The sequence below is a fragment of the Stigmatopora argus genome, chromosome 3, assembly GCF_051989625.1.
Source record: "Stigmatopora argus isolate UIUO_Sarg chromosome 3, RoL_Sarg_1.0, whole genome shotgun sequence".
Lineage (NCBI taxonomy): Eukaryota > Metazoa > Chordata > Actinopteri > Syngnathiformes > Syngnathidae > Stigmatopora > Stigmatopora argus.
Window position 1 is genome coordinate 8910168 of NC_135389.1, and position 20907 is coordinate 8931074.

General features: G+C 39.4%; 2 protein-coding genes across 6 annotated transcripts in view; one reads left to right on the top strand and one right to left on the bottom strand.

Moving 5' to 3' along the window:
* The window catches only part of irf7 (interferon regulatory factor 7), a 42710-nt gene extending 34555 nt beyond the window's left edge, over positions 1-8155 (top strand). The window contains exons 5-14 of one of the 3 annotated variants that reach the window (XM_077595831.1): positions 3683-3816; positions 3975-4128; positions 5130-5298; positions 5378-5460; positions 5564-5615; positions 5698-5778; positions 6978-7168; positions 7466-7667; positions 7750-7865; positions 7954-8155. In XM_077595831.1, coding sequence (XP_077451957.1) covers positions 3809-3816; positions 3975-4128; positions 5130-5298; positions 5378-5460; positions 5564-5615; positions 5698-5778; positions 6978-7168; positions 7466-7667; positions 7750-7865; positions 7954-8118 — 1221 coding nt within the window. In that variant the 5' untranslated portion in view covers positions 3683-3808 and the 3' untranslated portion in view covers positions 8119-8155. Of the gene's footprint in view, positions 1-3682; positions 4129-5129; positions 5299-5377; positions 5461-5563; positions 5616-5697; positions 5779-6977; positions 7169-7465; positions 7668-7749; positions 7866-7953 lie in introns of all 3 variants that reach the window. The other 2 variants (XM_077595828.1, XM_077595830.1) reach the window with 2 other exon arrangements.
* phrf1 (PHD and ring finger domains 1) lies at positions 8123-19431 on the bottom strand. Of its 3 annotated transcripts, none has more exons than XM_077595826.1 (19): positions 19326-19431; positions 18737-18798; positions 18536-18656; positions 18352-18450; positions 17803-18005; positions 17472-17555; positions 16708-16844; positions 16219-16310; positions 15622-15845; positions 15262-15394; positions 15072-15187; positions 14783-14976; positions 14561-14683; positions 14268-14422; positions 12088-13861; positions 10922-12000; positions 10344-10414; positions 9261-9470; positions 8123-9167 (listed from the first exon to the last, which is right to left on the bottom strand). In XM_077595826.1, the coding sequence occupies exons 3-19, from the start codon at positions 18612-18614 to the stop codon at positions 9030-9032; spliced, it is 4911 nt and encodes a 1636-aa protein (XP_077451952.1). In that variant the 5' UTR covers positions 18615-18656; positions 18737-18798; positions 19326-19431; the 3' UTR covers positions 8123-9029. The 3 variants fall into 3 exon arrangements, with proteins under 3 accessions (XP_077451952.1, XP_077451953.1, XP_077451951.1); XM_077595827.1 differs by having other exon boundaries at positions 15670-15845; positions 18536-18659; XM_077595825.1 differs by having other exon boundaries at positions 18536-18659.
* Positions 19432-20907: the final 1476 nt, after the last annotated feature.

The following is a 20907-nucleotide window of genomic DNA, read 5'->3' on the forward strand; positions in this document are numbered from 1 at the left end:
AAAGGCCAAGGCAGCATATACTAAGAAAATTGAGGAGCACTTCACAGAAAATAACCCAAAGAAGATGTGGCAAGGAATACAACATATCACCAACTACAATAACAATAATATGTGTGTTAACGCAGATGCCTCACTAGCGGAGGAATTGAACCGTTTCTTTGCCCGCTTTCAGACTGACAAATCAGACCCAGTCTCAACACCCCCACCACCACCCTGCAGCAATACACTGACATTCCGGCAACGGGAAGTGAGACTGGTAATGCGGTCTGTGAACAACAGGAAGGCTGCTGGCCCAGACGGAGTACCTGGGAAGGTGCTCAAAGCCTGTGCTGACCAGCTGGCTGGAGTCTTCACAAAAATTTTCCATTGTTCCCTGCAACAATCCATCATTCCATCCTGTCTGAAATCTGCCACCATTATCCCTGTCCCCAAAAAGCCAACCATTGACAGCATGAATGATTATAGGCCTGTTGCACTCACGCCTGTGATCATGAAGTGCTTTGAAAATTTGGTAGCCCGCCATATCAGGAATACAATCCCTCCCTCAATTGACCCTCACCAGTTTGCTTATAGAGCAAACAGGTCCACTGAGGATGCTATCGCCATTGCTCTTCATACAGCACTGAGCCACCTGGAACACCATGGGAACTACGTGAGGATACTCTTCATTGACTATAGCTCAGCCTTCAACACCATAAAACCGGACATTCTGACTGACAAACTCTCCCACCTTGGACTATCCTCTTCAATCTGCTGCTGGATAAAGAACTTCTTGACCGACCGACCACAGACTGTTAGACTTGGTCCCCACCTCTCTCCCTCCATTACACTGAGAACTGGCTCCCCTCAAGGCTGTGTACTGAGTCCTCTTCTGTACTCCCTGTACACATACGACTGTACACCCACCCACCAGTCTAACTCCATCATCAAATTTGTCGATGACACCACTGTGGTCGGACTCATCTCAGGAGGGGATGAGTCGGCCTACAGAGATGAGGTCAACAAATTGTCTTCGTGGTGCTCGGTGAACAATCTCACACTGAACACCACGAAAACTAAAAAAATAATCCTGGACTTTCGCAAACATGGCACAGATCTGGCCCCACTGCTCAGAAATGGAGTATGTGTAGACAGGGTCCAGTCCTTTAAATTCCTGGGGGTCCACGTCACGAATAAGCTCTCCTGGTCTACAAACATCACGGCAGTGGTGAAGAAGGCTCAGAAACGACTCCATTTCCTCAGGGGACTTAGGAAGAACAACTTGGGCACCAAGCTTCTGATAACCTTCTATAGAACCACTGTAGAGAGCATCCTGGCGTACTGCATCACAGTGTGGTACGCTGGAAGCACGGCGGCTGACAAAAAGGCCATGCAGAAAGTGATTAACACTGCCCAGAGGATTGTCGGCTGCTCTCTGCCTTCACTGGAAGACATTGCCAGCCCTCGTTACCTCAGCAGAGCCAGGAACATCATAGGGGACCCTTAGCACCCTGGTCACAATCGGTTCCAGCTGCTGCCCTCTGGCAGACGCTATAGGTCACGCGCGTGCGTGCGTGTGTGTATGTATATATATGTATATATGTAATTTATTTATGTATGTGTTTATTTATTAACTTACTTATTACCCATCTATTTATGTCTAAAATGCCTTTCCTATTCCTACATCCTCACCCTCTTGCTACTGTGACAATGAAATTTCCCGAATACGGGATGAATAAAGTTATCCAATCCAATCCAATTAAGTGTAGTGAGTGACAAATCTCACAATTTTTGCTTCGGTTTTAACAACTGGTTTCCATGGTTTTCAGCACTTTTTCTTATCTAGTCTCTTGCTACAAAAGAAAGAGAGACAAGTTGACACAAAAACATATTTTTAAAAAAAAATTAAATAGCAAAAGACCAATAACACAAGAAGCCATAGATGCACTTAAGAAAACAATGAGGAAATATAGTGGACAAAATAGCATCTATCCATTTCTTATCAAGTATGTAACCACATAATAATTTGCTAATAACTATCAGGGAGCAACAAAATGAAATTAATAAATATTTTTGGTTGGCCTACATTCAAGTTCCCCCAGAGATTCAAATGAATATCAGTATGAGTGAGGTATGCACCTCCAATTTGATCAACTATATTGAATATTATTTTAGTAGTACATTTTGAGCCTGATAACAAAGCGAACGTTGATAAGAGTTATTATCTCAGTCACATTGGCAGATATCTAATAAATCCTGGAGTCATACAGAAGTACATGATTCCAATTTGAAGTTATCTAATTTCATATTTCCCCCTTGTATTCATCAATGTAGAATAACTGTACCATTTGAGTAGAAATTTGGACGTTCAAACAATAACTGCCAATATACTCTCATATCGAGCAGTAAAAAGAAGACCTAGGGAGAGAAATCAAGAATAATAGATCTCACAGCTAACTTCTTGGCCATGTGGCCAGTGACCTAAACAGGAGCTGTGGTGAATCCAAAAGACAGGAATAAGGAAGTATGCCCACTGAGCATGTATCACTTCTGCATTACTGATATCACAAATGTAGGGTGCTTCTAAAGAGTTGGGGGAAATCTTAACCAAATACCTTGGCCAAAATGCAACTCACTGGTGGATGAACGTGGGTAGATGGAAAAAAAGAAGAAGCAAAAAAACAAAACCAACTAGATTTTCAGGTTTTGCAGTCCTTTCTCGGGTGTGGAAATCTAGTGCTATTAATAAAATACATCCCACCATCACAGGTATTAATGCTTACTGTGCCAGTGAGCAGTACAATGACACAACTGAAACCGAAAGCCCCCCAGGGTAGACGATGTCAATTCTTACATATATAAATATATGATTGAATGCCAAATAATTAGTCTCAAATACATGTTGAGTTTCGTCCCACAGCAATTTTGAACATGCACACATCTTTGATTTATTAGCAATCTTGTTCATTTTGTTGCTTTACCCATCCCACTGAGACATTTTACATGATGTTTTAAAGGGAAGGACAACATCTTTATCAAATGCACATTAGTGGGTAATATCTTGTTTAGTAAATTAATCTGAAAAATGTGAATACAAGCCAATTTCTCTGAAATGGGTGGAGACAATAATAAATGCGAGTACTGTGTTAGCCAAGTAAAAATATATCTCAGATTGTCTGCCAGTTTTAGTGACATCATTAACAACTACAGGGAATTAACGATACATGCAGATTCTCACGTTAATAGTGGTTATATACAAACATTTTGCTTGATAAACAACAAATAAAAGAAGTGCCCGTAAGCACAGTGTTCAGCTTCTGGCAGTATAAAATAGAAGATATGATTTATTTTGTGTTTAGATGGAGTGGGGAAAATGGTTACAGATTATAGTAACTACACCCAGTTTGTGATTACTGTTTGTGAGCTGTTTTATGAGTTCAAATCTTGTCAATGCTTGTATTGCCCACACGTTTAAAAATGTCTGATGTAACTGACAGGTAGAGATAAAAACTAATTAATGACATCATTTTCATTTCCATCCAATAGCGAAATTACATGTGTATTAAAAGGACAAGAATAAAGGGGAAGCGTCTGGTTTGCTTAATTTATACATCTGATGCAACAACCCCCTGCCTGATTACAAGGGAAGTGCAAGATTAAGATTCCCCACTTGGCCATGAATGAAACGCACATTTTTGTGCAGGGAATACCACAGAAAGTGGAGCCCTCCCACATGGGAGGAGGCACAGGATGCTTGCTGCGTGTGAGTGTATAAAATTGCAGACAGTGTTTGAATGACTCAGTTGACCGCCTGTTAAAAGGAACAGAAATGCAGAGGTAAGATTTAGTTATCTCTTTTGCTTGCTATGGATGTGTTGTTTTTAAAGTGTCACATGTTGGTTTGTATTACTTAAATCTGCCAAGTATACTGCTACTATACTTCCTGATTGTCAGCAAAACATGAGTGATGATTAATCCAACATGTTTTCTCTAAGTCATCAAAAGCCAACATTTGCCAACTGGCTTATAGAGCAAGTAGAGGCGGGCCAGTATGAAGGTCTGCGCTATGTTGCTCCCAACAAGATCCGAATTCCCTGGAAGCACAACTCCAAAAAAGACTGCAGTGATGTCGACACCAAAATATTTCACGTAGGTTTGACTTCCATCAATTTGTTGCAGCATGCTATCTGGCACACTTGTTTACCGCCTTATTTGGTTTAATATTAAAAAGGTTCTGTAAAGTCAAATTAATATGAATACAGTAATCCCTCGAATATCGCGGATAATGTAGACCAAACATGGCCATGATAATCGAAAAATAGCAATGTCATGTCACCCCTATTATATTTTTTTTCTTCAGTGCTGAGTCCTAATAGAAAGAGTGTCTTCCGCATACAAGTTTCAGCATGGATTTTCACATTATGAACTTTAAAAAATCTATATATATTTTTTTAATTAATAGCGGAAAATCTCGAAGTAGTGAATTCGCGATAAGTGAAGACGCGATAATCGAGGGATTACTGTATATTGTTGGCTTTAGCCAATGTAAAGACGGTTCTTATCAAACCTGACAGATTTGAGTGAATAAAAAGAAAATTAGTACATGTTATAAGGTTTTAAAAGCAGCCTGTCCTGTTATTCCTAGAATGCAGTAAGCGTGCCCGTGCCGACAATCGATCACAATCCTGGCGCTTGCTAGCGTTGATGCTAATGTGTTTAGCATGTTTCCTCTGTTAGACCAAAAGAGTTTTAATGGAGAATCAAAATTCACTTGTTTGCAGTTTGTCCTCATGTTTTCAGTACTTATTTCCAAACAGATTTCATGTATTTGGGAGGGAAAAAAAACATCAAAATTACCTTACAAAACCTTTAATTATGGAAACAGTCTTAAACGACACCTCCCTTTTTTTTCATTCCAGTACTCCATGTAACATTAGACTATATTTTTAGTTGGACCATATTTAAGGCAATTGTTAAATCTTGGTATTAGAAATTGCATTGGAATGTGGGCTAAAATATATTGAATATTTAGCATTTACCTTTGTATACAGAGTTGATTCCAATATTGTCAATACAGGTGAAGTTCAGTCTAAATTAATTTATTGTAGTACACCGAACAACACAATACGCATGTACTTTATCATTCACAGGCATGGGCAGTTGTAAGTGGAAAGATCCATGTTTTCCCAACAGATAAGGCTAGGTGGAAAACAAACTTTCGCTGTAATCTTAACAACCACCCACTACGCTTTAAACTGGTTGAAGATAACTCTAAGACTACAGACCCTCATAAAATCTATGAGATTATCAACACTAAAAGTAAGACCGTTGAGGCTGCATTGTGATAATCTGTTAGCAAAGGAAAATTAATATTTTAGCGTATTTGTTGTTGTTGCAGACAATGAGGAATTTATACAGCAAATACAAGTCCCAGGAGAGGAATTTGACATGATTGTAGATCTCTACAGCGGTCCCCCAGAGGTGCATTTTCAGCTTCTATACATAAATGTTTATACATGGGTTCTAGTAGAATTCATTTCTTTGCTAAGGGCTTTTCTTGATTGCTGTTTTTGTCTTCAAACAGAAACAAGTTGTAAATGATTTTCTGGCCTCGGACCCCAGCATCCAGCTATCAGGTATGTCCCATTTTGCTTAGAGAAAAACATTCAAAATCCATCACATTTATTCTTCTTTATCTTGCTCATGGGTGCGGAACAGAATACTTTCAACGAAATCTAACTGTACAGGGAAGCAATTATGTTGCTGCAATAGCTGAGAATGCCACTCATCTTTTACAAGGTGAGCATTTCTGCCCTTCAAGCAGGTAAAGTTGTTGCCTGTCAATTGTTTCACAAGAGCACATTTTGTAAACAAATAAAGAACTTTTTTTTATAATTAGCATTCTTTGGTGAATACCTATATTGGGGGGGGGCAGAGTCATAAAGGAACTGCTGAGCTTCCTGATGTGTAATCATCTGAATGTTCTTCATCTGAGAATAATGGGATACCTGATGTACATCCATCTATTTGGATCCAATAAGATGGGGTAGCAAGGGTGCCATTATTAACAAGGAAACCTAGACTTTACTGTCCCCAGTCATTTCATCCAGCTCTTCTGGTGTAATCGAGGCTGAGGTCTTCTAGGCCAGATGAGACACACAGGGCTCCATTATCATTTTCAGTCGAGGTGTAGCCTTCTGCCCTGCCGGGCCTTGCGGTTAAGCGTATTACACCAGGATTTTTGTAATTATATGGACGACCATGCACGCTTGGTAATACAAAGTACAAGCCAACACCATCGGCAGATGGTTCTTACTGTGTTACGGGAGAGCACAGATCGCCAGTGAATTGCCATTAGGAAACGTCTTGCCGCCGGGAACATTGGTTTCCGTGTGTGAATCTCACAACCCATCTGTAGGGCTCGCATATTTGTTGTCTGTTTGCACTTTGATAAAAGGCTCAACAAAAGGACCACTGACCAGCTGTCTACCTTGCACTGACAATGTCAAAAGAAAAAACTGTATTCATTTTGCAAATTGTCACTTGCGGCAGGGGTATTTACCGGGTACCTCGTGGTGAGCTTTGAACTTTTGAACTGACATGACGAGATCCAGTTATGCTTTGTTTCATCCTAGCCTAGATCTGGGCCACCTCCGAAAAAAGAGCATCTAGCCTGTTCAGTGTGTCTTAGACCTTCCCAACAAGGTGGAGTGATGCATCCTAAACAGATGCCCAAACCACCTTGGATTGGATAACTTTATTCATCCCGTATTCGGGAAATTTCGTTGTCACAGTAGCAGGAGGGTGAAGATGCAGAAATAGGAAAGGCATTTTAGACATAAATAGATTGTCTGGGTCTTATCAAAACACCTTGAAGTTTCTCATTCTATTTCTAAGAGGGAGCTTGGTCACCCTACAGAGGAAACTCATTTCACCACTAGTACATGTGATCTTTGTTCTTTCTGTCAGCTAAAACTTGGTGTCCTTCCTTTTCTCAGCAGCAAATCCAGATCTGCCTCGATATCAGAGTACTGATTTGGAGGTCTCCATCTACTACAGAAATCGACTAATGCTAAAAACTATACTGAACACAGCTCGTCTTCAACTCCACTACCTCCAACAGGCCACTGAAAACAACATCCATTCTCTCTGCTTCCCCACCACTGAAAACCTGCTGGACCACAAACAGGTGCCTTGCAACTTTCAAGAGACCTTAACTTAAATGCTGCCTATATTGTCTTTTTTATGTAGTAGGGAAATGCTAAAACAGAATAATTCCCTGCCCATGCATGTTTTTTACCTAGGTCTACAATGTCTTCTGTGTCTGTCTTGCTACTGCAATCAAGGACATTTCCGGAATACGGGATGAAATAAAGATCTAATCTTATCTAATATAATTCGATAGTCTTTGTCCAGTAGTCCGTAACCTGTCTAGTTTTCCACACAGTTGGCTCAATAATATATTCCAATCCCATTTTTCCACCAGATTGAATACACCAATCGTATCCTAAACAGTATCCAGAGAGGTCTACTTCTCGAAGTGCATGAGTCTGGCATCTATGGCATCAGGCAGGACACTTGCCGCGTCTTTGCCAGTACTGATGGACCCGGCACGGCACCAGCACACCCAAGAAAATTACTCAGAAATACCATGGTGGAGCTATTAAATGTTGAGAAGTTTGTTCAAGGTGAGCATAGAGGTCTAAAAGAAAGAACTACTATAATATGGTACACTGAAAGCATAATTCTTCTAATTTACATTTGTTTCAGAACTAAAACAGTTTAAAGAGAATAGTGGAAGCGCTCCTAACTATAAAATCACTATGTGTTTTGGAGAAATGTTCCCGGATGGAAAACCGTTGGAAAAGAAGCTTATTGTAGTCCAGGTGAAATTAGACTTTAACATAATACATCCTGAGTATTTAATCATTTTTGTACAATATCTCTACAATGGTCCTCCTCATGCACACACAGGTGGTCCCACTAATCTTCCAAAGCTTTCACGAGAAGGCCCAGAGTGAAGGAGCATCTTCACTGAACAGTGCCAATGTCAGCCTGCAGTTTTCAAACAGCTTTTATGATTTCATTGCATCTCAATTCAGCCCACCAACAACGGAGTTTAGCGAACTGTCCAATTGAGAACTGTTTTGCATTCGTAAATAAATGTTTTATTGAATTCCCCTTTTTAGTTTTCATGTCTTAACTGCAAAAAAGTGTACTTCTAAACTTTTTACATGATACAGTATTCAGCATGGTAAATTTCACATTTTCAATCATTGGCATAATGTGCGGTGGGTTGCACCAAAAAGAAGCAACTACATTGTGCCTAAAATCCAAATTCATATAGGTTCCATCGTATAATTTTAACATTACTTTCTGCTATAAATAGTCAAAAAGAAAAGGTGAGACATTAGTGAATCAAACCTAGTAATTTAAAAACAAAAAAAAGTGCATCTGGTTAGTAGTATGGTTCAGTCCAATAATGCTGTTGTAAAGAGTCAATAAACCAACCTATACAAAATTATAAATCTTATAAGACTTAGAAATAGTACTAAAAACGACACCTATTCAGGAAAATAGAGGAAACAAACCAGATTGGTTTATATAACAAAACAATCTAAATACATTTATTGAATAGTGACGAGACCAACAGGCAGCATTTACGGAAATAAACACTTGGGTGGAAAAGTTGAAATCAAAATTATTTACAAGTTTTACTTAACTTCCTAGTAAGACTATTAACAATTCCTCCAAATATTTTAAACATTGATGTAAAAACTGCCCGTGAACAGTAGCTGTGGCCGCAGTTGAATATGCTATTAACAAAAGCTCGCAATGGCAAAATCTTCCCTTTGACATGAGTGCAGAGAATCAGTGAGCAGAAATATCTCAAAAGTCTCTTAAAGGAGAAACTTCAGCTGTGCGCTAAAAGACTTCTCTAGATTTGCATCTGAGCAAAATACCTAAAAGGTACGCTTGTCCATGATGAAGAGTAAATAAAATCGTACTGTAATTTGCTCTCCTCTAAAAAAGTGAGTGAGTGGCTTTGATCAGTTGCTGTCAGACGTCTTTGTGGGCTCAGTTTCGGATTTTTGGCGTTTCCGAGCATGTTTGTATTTGTCCACATAAGCCTTGACTAGATTCCCCACCTTGACTGGGTTAATTTCCCCGCTTTTGCTGTGGCATACCTAGAGGAACACATAATGTAGACATTTTCCAATAGACTGTTTTAGCTCAAAAACAAGTTGTTGACGTAATTCATTAAAAATCTTAGAACCCACCTTCTGCACAGCTTTGCGTAGAATGTCTTTATATTCCTCCTTGGTGATGTCTCTCTTCTGGTAAAAAGGTTTGATGGCGAGTTTCACCTCCTCGATGGCTCTCTCTTGCATGTGAAGTTTTTTCAAATAAGCTTGGCAGCCACTGCTCGTTGGCTGTGCGGCATCGTCTCTCTTGGCTAAATCACTTAATGAGTCAGGTCCGCTTGTGTCCTGTTAAGGTAGTTCATGCAACATGACCAAGCTTATAGCCAATCATGGACGATGAGCTGAGAACGTATCTATGTCAGCATTTTTTGAATTTTTTGAGTTGTGAAAATTGTGACTGGGAAGTATTTAAAGAAGAAAGAAATTGATCACATTAAACTGCATATAAATCCCATGAGCGAGATTTGATGCTGACCAAACTTATTTTTTCAACTCCATTTAGGGTAGCAGATTCTGAAGATGTCTTCATTCTTATCATGGGTGGATTGAAATTCAATATTATGTTTGACGTTTTAGGTTTCAATTTCATTTCTGAAAAAATCCCCCCTCCCCCTTCAGGTTTGGTTTCAATCACATACCACAAACGTTGCAAGGGCAACGATTGCAAGGCGAGTGGTGACATCTACTGGTTATTAAGCCATATTACTATATTACATATTATTATATTAAATTATAACAACAGTGACCAAACTTGTACCTCAATTTACAATTCATCAAATCGTGTTTTCCCATTGGATCGGCTTTAATGTGGTATTCTTGTCGAATAGGTCACTGATGTCACTCATCTTAAGTGACACAAAGAAAATAGCCACTTATCAGAAGGGCAGAATACATCTTTGAATTTACTTTGCCTAGTTTGAGGCCATTACTTTATCTCCAAATACTTGGAAATTGGGGCACTGATGAAATAAAGATGTCACTGTATAATAGAGGAAAGCCATGTTGTTATTTCCATGTATTACAGTGCAGTTAAATTTCATTATTCATTTTATGGATAAATTTTTCACATACTTGGTTTCAGTTAATTGTGGAAGTGTGCAGAGGAATGTCAGCTGTCATTGTGAAAATAGATGCAGCGTTTGCTGTCGTAGGTCTTACCTGAGTGGTAGGAACGGATAAGGGTCTGTAGGTTGCCTCTTGCTTCACCTTTTTTTTATACAATGCGAACTCTAAAAAAAAGGCAATGAATTGAATTCAACACGTCAAAGGCATCTAAAATCTTGCGCAATAAAGGAACTCATTCATTCATTCATTACTGAAGTGAATAAGTCCAAAAATAAAGCTCTCTTTGCACTATTTCACGAGCGTTTTTCTAGGGCAAGCGAGTCAATGCTCTTAAATTTGCAGCGTGTAAACTTATTCCTGGATGACTTTAGATCGAGACAGTTGAAATCACGGTGTATTGAGATATAATTGCGTTGTTTCATTTTATCCTACGTTGAAGGCATTTTGTAACCGATTTAACCTACAAAAAATGTCCCTCAAACATAATTTCACCCTACTGAAAAAATAAAATTCTCCGGAATCCATCATTTGATTTTCAATTTTTTTGGTGTGAAGTGACCATTCCAAACCCACGATTTGAGGTACTCTGATTTTTGGGAAATGTTATCGGTCATGTCGCTACAATGTCCAACATGCATGAAAAAACTTGGAGAAGTGAAATGATCGCTTACTGCTCTCAGCCTTGTCTGGTTGCACTGCCTCGGGCTCTTGTATATTCCAGGTCACCCTCTTCCCTTGAATTTTACTTTTGCATGCAGCCGGGATCTGTTCAGCCTCTGGCTTCACTTCCTGTTTGATGTCTTCTTTTTTAACATAGGAATTAATATCCTCATTCCGCTCCGTCTTGAGAAAGCCAATGCTGTCAAGTAACAAATCCACAGAAAAGTCCTCATCATAGTCTGGCTGCTTCAAAGGGGTTTCGCTTTCAATTGTGTTTGCCTCATCGACTGGTGCCTTGGACTCAGGCTGAAAATTGTTGGTTGGCTCCTGATAACTCTCTAAGGTGTGAGACAAGGTGACTGGCAATTCTGAGGGCACAGGCTCCACTTTTACTTGGGTGATTTCACAAATGTTTTCTGTTATGATTGCTTGACATACTACTCCCTCACTGGGATCTGTTTTTATCTCTTGGCTGGTCAAAAGTGATGTGGTGAGGGGAGAATATTGAAACATATCTATGGATTGTTGATCTTCTTTCTTCACCTTTTTCAAATGTTTGAATTCTTTCTCAATTTCTGGAGTTGTGATCACAGCATCTGCGCTGTCATTTTCCTTTTTAACTTTTGCGGCCAAGGAAGAAACAGACACCTCTTTTTTAACCTCAGGCATTTTTTCCTCTTTGCTCTCGTTTTTGGTGATTTTGTCATATTTTGAAGAGGAAAATCCCAAAAGTGCAGTTTCTGGTAAACTTTTGGGTGAAGCATCGGTTTCCCTTCTCTCTCTTGAACTCGACCTGGACCTGGGTTTACTTTTATCTTTAAGTCGTGGCTTCAAGTCTTCATGGCGCGAGTGCGGACGCTCTCGCCTTCTTTCTCTGGATCTGGACCTGTATGGTGATGTTGCCGGGGACTTGGAATGCGAGCGTCCATGTCTATGGTCCTTGGATCTGTCCCCGAACCTGGAAGAGGGAGGACCAAATGTCCTATCCCTTCTGTTTCGGCCATTTTCGCTGTCATCTGTGTGTTCCCTTCGCGTTTGTTCATGTTTGTTCCTCCTTGAACGTTCTTTGCTACTTGACCTGGAGTCAGAACTTTGGATTTAAAAAAATAAATAAATAAGAGGAATATGAATAATTTGTCTTTTGGAATTAAAAAAAAAAATGCAAATGTCACTTTACCTTGATCTCTGCTTTCTCTTTTTGGAAGACCTCTGAGGAGATCTGGATGGGGATGACGAAGACGATGATGATGGTGATGATGATGAAGAGGATGATGAATGTGCCTTTCTCTCTCTTGACCGCCTTTCCCTGTCTGAATCCATTTTCTTCTGTCGTTTTTCTTGGTTCGTAACAAGATGTTCCTTAGTTTTGTCCCCATCGAATTCTGAGCTGCTTGAAGTAGAGTGTTGTTCTTTTTCTGGAACTGCAGTGGTAGAAGTTTTGTTTTTCTGTACCAAATCTCTTCGAGGTGGAGTATCTGGTTTAATTTCTTCCTTTACTTTTATCCTAAAAGATGAGGCAGAGCCCAAAGAATCAAACTTTTTGCAACTAATACCACTTTCCTCTTTTGGCTGCAAATAGTCCAGGCTGTGATGAACAGGTGAAAATGTGTCTGGTGTCTCCAAACCAGAACAGCTTTTGACAGCTTTTCCCAATATATCGTCTTTTCCAGAATCAGAAAGTCCCGGCTCAATCTTTATCTTGATACCGCTCACTGCTGTTCGGTTCTCAATCTTTCTTTCCGTCTTCACTGATTCAATTCGAACTCTGACAACTCCGGAAGCGCAACTGACCACCCGTGATGGAGTCTGTACAGGAGCGCTCCTTGGAAATTCGTGCGAGGCTTCACTCTCGCGTGTTTCAGTTTTCACTCGAGCAAGTTTCTGCTGCTTGCTTTGCTCTAAAAATTGACGGAAGGCTAAATCAGGAACAGAATTAAATTGACGACTGCTGCCGTCCACGCTCTCATCATCGTCAGAGCTGCTGGAGTCTGACATAGTTGGATCAGAGGGATCATAGGCGTTATTCACGTTTTGTCTACCGCCGGGATCTGGGCGAGATCCAAAAAGATTCTGTCTGTCCCAGTGCTCTTGTCTCTCTTTTGCTGCCTCCACCTTCTTTCTCCTGTCATCGACTATGTTGCTTCCGCTGGAAGGACACGTTGGGAGGCTGAGCCGTCGTGACTGCCACGAGTTGCCGCTGGCGTTAATGCGGAAGCTTATGGATGATGATGAGGAAGAGGAGGTAGATACTGAGGTATTGCACGTTGGCGTAGAAGGAGGGACAGTGAAAGAAGAAAAGGAGAATGAGTTGGAGAAGCCTTGAGAGGAACCCGCTCCTTGATTTTGAGGCTGGCGGTCAGTGTTGCTTTGTTGGGAAACACGTTGCTGCCCGTTTCTGTCACCAGCAAAGTTCATCAAAGCAGTTTCAGGTATGCCGGGATTATTGTTGTTAGTATTACAAGCAGAAGGACTACTACTAGTGCCACTATTACCAACATTTGCAGCATCTCGTTTTAATTTTGGTATCTTTGGGAGGATGTCCACGTCAACCCATGTGGGTTTTACAGGTGTTTTGGTAGGCTGCGATTGTGATGGAAGGGTTGCCTTGCGAAAGGGGCTTGGGTCTGATTTTTTACAAGGGGTAGGGGCAATGGTTCTCTGGATGCCAAACGATGGTGAGGGTCTGTTTTTTATAGGTGGCTGAAAACCTCGAGGTGGCAAATCAGGAGAGTGTGAAGGGTGAATGTGGTGGACTGAGGGTACTTGAGAGGAGCCCTGGGAAAAAGGTCTGCTCAAGTTGCTGTGGAAATCATCTGGTTGAGGTCTATTGTGGTGATTGGACAAAGAAGACTCTTCTAGGATGGGTGAAACTGCTGTCTCTGCCTGAAAATTTGATTCTTCTGAGTTGCTCCCCTTTCGTGAGTCTGGCTTCAGTGTTGAAAAACCTGCAGCTGAAATTGACACACAATGTAAGACAAACCATACTGAATATGATGTGTTCAGAGTGAAACTCATTAATACCTCTTTGGAGACATAGCCAAATCTCTAATCCCGATTATTGGTCACCAGTTAAGCGTTATATTGCACAAACCCTTGCTGACAATCGATAATCCAATTAATTGGGAACATAGTATTTCATTATCAATTTAATTTATCAGTCGTTGCAGCCCTAATTGCTGAGTTGTAGTGATGACAGTTGTGTAAGCAAATGTACAGTTGCTACTGGATGAGGCGAGCACAAAATGTTTTCCTCTTCCATGGGCTGCTGAATAAAAATGTTTGAGAAGCACTGCCTCATTGGGAATCCAGTAAAACACACAAAGTCTTCCAATATCTGATTGAAATTGAAAAACTTACCTGTTTTAGAGGCTTTAAGAGAACCATCCCGATTAATGACAACATCCGAGCTATCCATCAAGAGCATGTTTTGCCCTGAAAGAATGCTTCCCAAAAGGTCAGGAACTGGCGCTGCCTCCACAACACCTCCAATTTGGGAAACATCCATACCCTGTCTGGTAGAGAAATGAATGAATTGTATCTTCTTCTATACGTATTTATATCATCTGACTTTTCAATTAAGAGTCTATATTTTGACCAGTCATATATATCTACGGAGAATGAAATCCTTGCATAGCAAGATGAAATTTTACCTTGACATGCCTGTACTGACAGGTCGTGCAACAGGCTGGTGAGAGCGAAATGCTGAATGGGAGATCCCTCGTCTCTTTGCCTGTAGCAATGACAGAACGATGTCATCTTGCCCATCCCCTTCACTGTCCAAAAAAAAAACGACAAAACAAAAAGCAATTCCAAACTTCAACACACATTTCTCAACCATTATAGCTCAAGTCATCACTCTGCAATCATCATACCGCTCTATGAAAGGATCCAGGTCAGAAGGATCCCCATAAATTGAGAGGGATGCAGCTCCTATGTCTGCTCGCATGTTGCTTAGCGTGTGCTCCGTGGGGCGACACACTGTTGGAAGTGAACAGTTGTTCTTGTCCTTTGAAAGTCCGAGACTATTGGCAATGCGGCTTCGAGGTGTCGCTACCTTTTTCCCCACCTTTAATAAAACAAAGACAAGAAAAATGTGTTGATTTTTTTTAACTCACTTTAAATTGTGCATTTCCCTCATTGAGTTGAAGGCAGGATACTCACCCATGTCGTTTTGGATTTAGAACGCTTTCCTTTACGTTTCCTTCTACGTTTTGTCGAACGGCTTTTTTTACCCTTAGCAGAGAGCGGCTTCTTTTTGGTAACCTTTCGGCGTGTTCCTGTTCAACAGAATGTGCTGCATTTCTTCCTGGTACAGTTCTTCGAACTGTTGCATTTTTGCATGCCGACTTACCAGTCGTGCGCCTGCGTCTGGTTGGAGCACGAGGTGTGAGGTCCCTTATGTAAATAGCTGTGTTCAGCCCGGCAACCACTGCATTGATGGTCTCATCCAGCCAAGTAGACTGGATCTGGTATGCAGGAGCGTGCTGGAGAGATAGTGCAGTTTATGAATCACAATTCAGGTTTATTTTTATTTCTATTTTGTCAGTCAATTTAAGCAAAAAGGCCAAACACGTTAAAATTTCTCAAGCATCTTTCACTCGCTGTCATTATAACCATCAGCAGTCACATTTCCTTTACACTAAATAGCATCTTACAACACTTTTCTCAACCCATATATGCAAACACAATGGTGTAATGTAAGCATACACACCAGAAAATCCAAGAACCAAGAGAGAAGCGTCACGCCATCATGCCAAACCTGCGACGTGCGTGCCTGTGTGATACGATGTCGATTCACATTTGCTCGAACCCGCTCACTGTGCTGAGTACGTGCGATGGCTCGTGTTAGACCGGCAGCTCTCGACTGGGCGCGACTGGTGGTTGGCTGGGCGGTGGAAGGGATGCTTTGGGTTCGGTTTAGTTCTTCTACCGATCCTTCAAAAAAAAAAAACTATAAGTCCAAGCATGTAAACCCGGACACTTAAAATATTATGATAAATGTAAAGAACATTTTATTTTTTTCCATCCAATAGTTGGGCCTTTGGAGTGCCATTCTACCAAACTAAATATTATGTAATCTACATATTTAGGAAAACGTGTCTGTAAAAGGGCCCCTGTAACTCCTAGGTTTGAATCCATTTTTCGAAAACTGCAGTACAACTGTTATTCAGACAGGACCTCCCACTCAAAAATCTTACATTTCAGGGAGTTTAAAAAATAATATGGTAACAGGTTCATTGGCAAGGAAGACAGTAGAAAACGGAGCTAAAGCAGTTTGCACCCCAGAAACTAACATGCCTTATCTTACCTGAGTCAATATTATTAGAAACACATTCAGGGCAGAACCATTCCTCCACAGGGACAGTATCCAGCGGTGGTGTGAGACATTCCATGTGGTAGCTGTCAACAAATGAAAGTTGCCCAATAACACAGTTGTTTTGCTCGTGTTCATTCAAGAAAGTTTTGTTACGGAAGAAGGAAAACACAATAATTTGTGGTACAAACGGGGTACTTGACAGAATTTGAAATATGGCCTAAGATATACATTTGGATAAAATAACAAATTTGATCACGCTAATTGATGACAATTCCATATGATTTCTCAGTAAAACAGAAAATGACTCAAGCAATCGGGTCCCAATGTCTTGAATTTTGATTGTCTTTAGAAAATGGAGAAAAAAAATGATGACCCCATTTAATGTCTCCTTCCATCTAAAATTGAGTTACATATATTACCATATATTTGCCAGCCCACCACCCCCGAAAAAAACTATTTCAAAATGAATGTCTGTCTTACCCAGCGTCACAGCCATCACATAGCAGAAGACGGTCCTCTCGATCACTGCCCTGACACACCTCGCAGTTGGTTAGTTCCAAATCCAAGCCCACAGTGACCTCTTCTTCCACTTCCTTCGCTGGCTTTTGAACTGTTATCTATATGCCATGCAAGTACAAAAAAACTCAGTACATGTAGGTAAAATGCCAGGAAACAGCAAAGTCAGGGCTGGTGTCTTTTAACATAGCCTTTTTATTTAATGCTAACAAAGCACAACAAATCTTAAAACTCACTATTACTACAATGGGGCTGCAATAAATGAGGACTTTGATCAGTGCATGTTTAAATTGCCTTTTCAATAAAACAATGGGAGGGAATATTTTCACCCCTTGATTGGACATTTATTTAAATTGAAAGGGGGAAAATACATAGCCATAAATTACGATTCAGTCACCGTTTTTGTTACGTAGGCAGAAAATAATTCATATAAATGTAAACAAATATATAATAATAATTATTGGCAAATGTTTCATTTCAATAAAACAAAGAAAATAAGTCAGAATTCATGAAGAATGAGGAAATCAGACTTTTTTCACCGAAAGTCCAAGGATTGTGACAATTGGATAACTTGATAATAGATTACTTGTTGATTAATTTTCAAGCCTTCACTTTATAGTACTGATTTAGGTGAGGTGATTTCATGCATTGTGACTGTCATACATACAACTTATTCTTATCATTTAGGAATATGAAAGAATCCATTGTGTATGACAGTGTGAACTTACTATTTTCTGCACTTTACCACCATAAGATTTCCTTAGGCATATGCTGTTGAATGCAATACGGTCCACAGGGCATGAATTGGCATTCTAAAAAAGGAGGATGGAATCATTAGAAGAATATACTTTCCTCTAAAGAGCTTGAAAGAAATAAACTACAACATGGGGATATGCGCTCAAAAAAAGTATACGAAAATTTAGAGAGAAAACCTACTACACCAAACAATTAGGGATGCAAAGAAATAAAGCTTCTTGACCAAAACCGAAAATGAGGAAACCAATGACAAAACTGTAATACTGAAATAATTATGGGGTTGGATAATTAAACGCATCTTACCTTGGACCAAGCAAGGATGCAGTCCAGACAAAAGTAGTGCTCACAGTTCTCTGGCGTTGCCACTGGCTGGTTGCTAAAACTGTTTAGGCAGATGGGACATTTTTCTGCATCTTCATCTGAACTCACGTCCGCAGGGGCTGCAGAAGTCTCGCCAAAAACGTCATCCTCAGCTAGAGCAGCATCCTCCTCCTCATCGTCCTCATCTAAAAACAGTAATACACTGTATATAGCTTATCATATCACAACAAGTATCCATTGTTGGCAGATTCCACTTAATGATGCAGTCAACTGCTGATTACAAAAACATTTTTGGTAATGATATATTTTGTTGAAAACATGCCATGTTTTTGAGAAAATAAGAGCAACAAAACTATTTTAACATTCATACACATGATTAAGCACACATTCATCATTTGAATGAGTTTAAATCGGTCCAAAAGCGTGTTTTAATGAAATCGATATCTTTTAGATAGTGACATCAGACAGTGGCGTAACTGCGTAAAGTTATCACTCTTCAATTATGTGAAACGACATTAACACTTGCATTACCGTCATCCTCTTCATTCTCCTCTCCTTCCACATCACCTTCCTCTTCATCACCACTGTCTGATTCGCCATCTTCAGATTCGTCGGGATCGTCGTCAGAGTCTGAAAACACATGAACAGAAATATGCATAAGAATTGGTTATTTTGGTTTCCAAGTCTGTTATGCAAAACAAATCACAAAAAGAACCTGAGATATCCCATGGCTCCATTCTTTTTCTGTGGTTGCTGCGCTTTATCAGCTCATCTGGACTGTCATCGTCATCCATGACTCATGAAAAGAAACCTCACTTGAGAGCTTGTCAGCAAAACTGCTAAAAATTAAAAAATATTATTTTCCTGACAAATATGTAATGAAAGTGCTGGGTAAATGCAAATCCAGATTTCTTACTTGTTTAACAGACAGGGCAGAATGACTTCATCAAATCAAAATACTTATTTCCATACTTGTTTCTGTGTTTAAAAAAGAATTCAAGTCAGCATTCCAAATATGAACGAGACTTGTTTTTAAAAAAAAAACATGAAAACACACTTTATGACATCATGGGATCGAAACCTAAAGGGTGATAATTGATGGGGCAAAACGAGTCTGCTTGCTCAAGGTTATAAATGCATTCTAATAGGTCCATGCTACCAGATATGGGCTACATGCTATGTAAACAAAGACGCAAACCCAGCACAAAACATGGCTCACATCGTGCACCGCATTTATTCTGAGTAAAGGGTAAACACTTTCATGCGTGCAAAAATGAAGCTACAGCCCAAGAATCAAACTGTGTTGTTGTTTTGTTGTTTCGAAGCAACAACTAGCAAGTATTTGCAGTAGCGTGGAGCCATGTTGCTGCGAGTGGCACAAGCTAAATTTAGCATTGAGCTTCAACAACACGGCTCATTCAGAATTGACCTTTATCGTTCAAAGCAAGCACGTAGAAGTCACTTAAATGTCACAACGGAGAAAGTAAAAACTTAATCAAACATACCATATTTATTATCCTTGTGAAATATGGTGATTCTACGGTCGAGTTAATAAGTGACACCACCGGCTGTTTCGACGGATATTGCAGAGTGTATGGTACGTAATTCTTGTTTCAGGGGTATGACAAGTATGGTTTATCTGCATTATCGCCCTCTGATGGTTTGGAGGATAGTTCATTGTACGATTTTTTTTCTGTAGCACGAGTTGGGGATTTTTTTAAATGATTCTATAACGTTTTTAATCACTGAGTCCACCAGTTAATTGGGTAAAAGTAGAATTGCAATTTTTTAATATCTTCAAGAAATTACAGAAAAAAACGATGCTTTTTCGTTAAAATCAGTGCATCAGTTTCCTCATATGAATATATATATGGTTATTAGCTTGCCAGCGAATTAGAAAACAAGGATGGTTATGCAGTTTTCTATTAAATCTTTTTTTCTTTAAAAGAGCAAGTTTTTATGTGTTTGATTGTTTCATGCACAAAATAATCCATTTATATGCATAGTATATTGAAATTCCATTTCTGCACAAGTGTTCTTTATTCATTTAATCATTTTAAAAAATAAACGAGCGAAATTGCATTGTTTTCCTGTCATATGGTGTATTCTTCTAGTTCTTGCTAGCGTGTTCCAACTCATTTATTAATACGATTGTTTTGTTGTTGTTGTTGTTTCTTCTTCTTCTTAACACCCATCAATGACACTTTTCCCATTAGTAATGTTTGTTTTGAATTAAAAAAATCACCTAGTTGCAGGCATAACAAGAAAAAAGTCCACCACGTAACTGCTCATTTAGGGAACAAATATGTAATGTTTTCATGAAAAAAAATAATTGTTGAAAACGTTGCTGAAAGTTCGTTTTTTTTAATTGATACTTTTTCCTCTATGTATCACTCACCCCCATGGTCAAATCAACCGAGTATGAGTAATCTGTTACATAATTTAGTGTAATCCTGATTTCCAACTTCATGTCATCGGGTTATGTGTATCCTAGTCGGGAATAATCCATTTGAGTCTCCATAGCCAAATAGTGTTTAGGCCATAGGGTTCAAACTAAGGTCTCAAACCGGATGTCTGCCTAAAAAGACACAATGTTATTGGTTTGTTAGTTTGTTGTTGTTTCCTTTTTTTAGGAGTGCTTCCTCTTAAACAAACTCGAACCGTTCTAGATGTGAAATCCAACGTAAAATGCAAATAAATACCATTCACCATATCGTTATAATAATTAATTTGAATAATAAATCAATAAATAACACATGCATATATATGTATATATATATATATATATATATATATATATATATATATATAATGTCGTTTCATTCTTCTTAATGATCGTGAGATCAGATTGTTATGCAGCATCCTTGCTACGTGCACAACCTCCCTCTGCTCATGGCATACTGTACACAAGCGAGTCGAGTCCAACCACTACGCACTGTACGCATAGGGGTGTTATTTTCTTCAAAAAGGTTCATAATACCTTTATGACACAACTAATAGCAGTCAATGACGTTTACAGCATTTGCATCATTGTAAATACATTCAATGATATCGATATTCTGGGATAAAAAATAACTTAATTGACTA

What these genes read in the sequence shown, in the direction of transcription:
- phrf1 (XM_077595826.1), bottom strand. Translation starts at nt 18,614, where the DNA reads ATGGATGACGATGACAGTCCAGATGAGCTGATAAAGCGCAGCAACCAC. An exon ending in GGAGCCATGGGATATCTCAG is followed by an intron (nt 18,451 to 18,535) that starts GTTCTTTTTGTG and finishes ATGTGTTTTCAG; the next exon opens with ACTCTGACGACGATCCCGAC. An exon ending in TATCCGTTCCTACCACTCAG is followed by an intron (nt 9,471 to 10,343) that starts GTAAGACCTACG and finishes CTACCTTAACAG; the next exon opens with GACACAAGCGGACCTGACTC.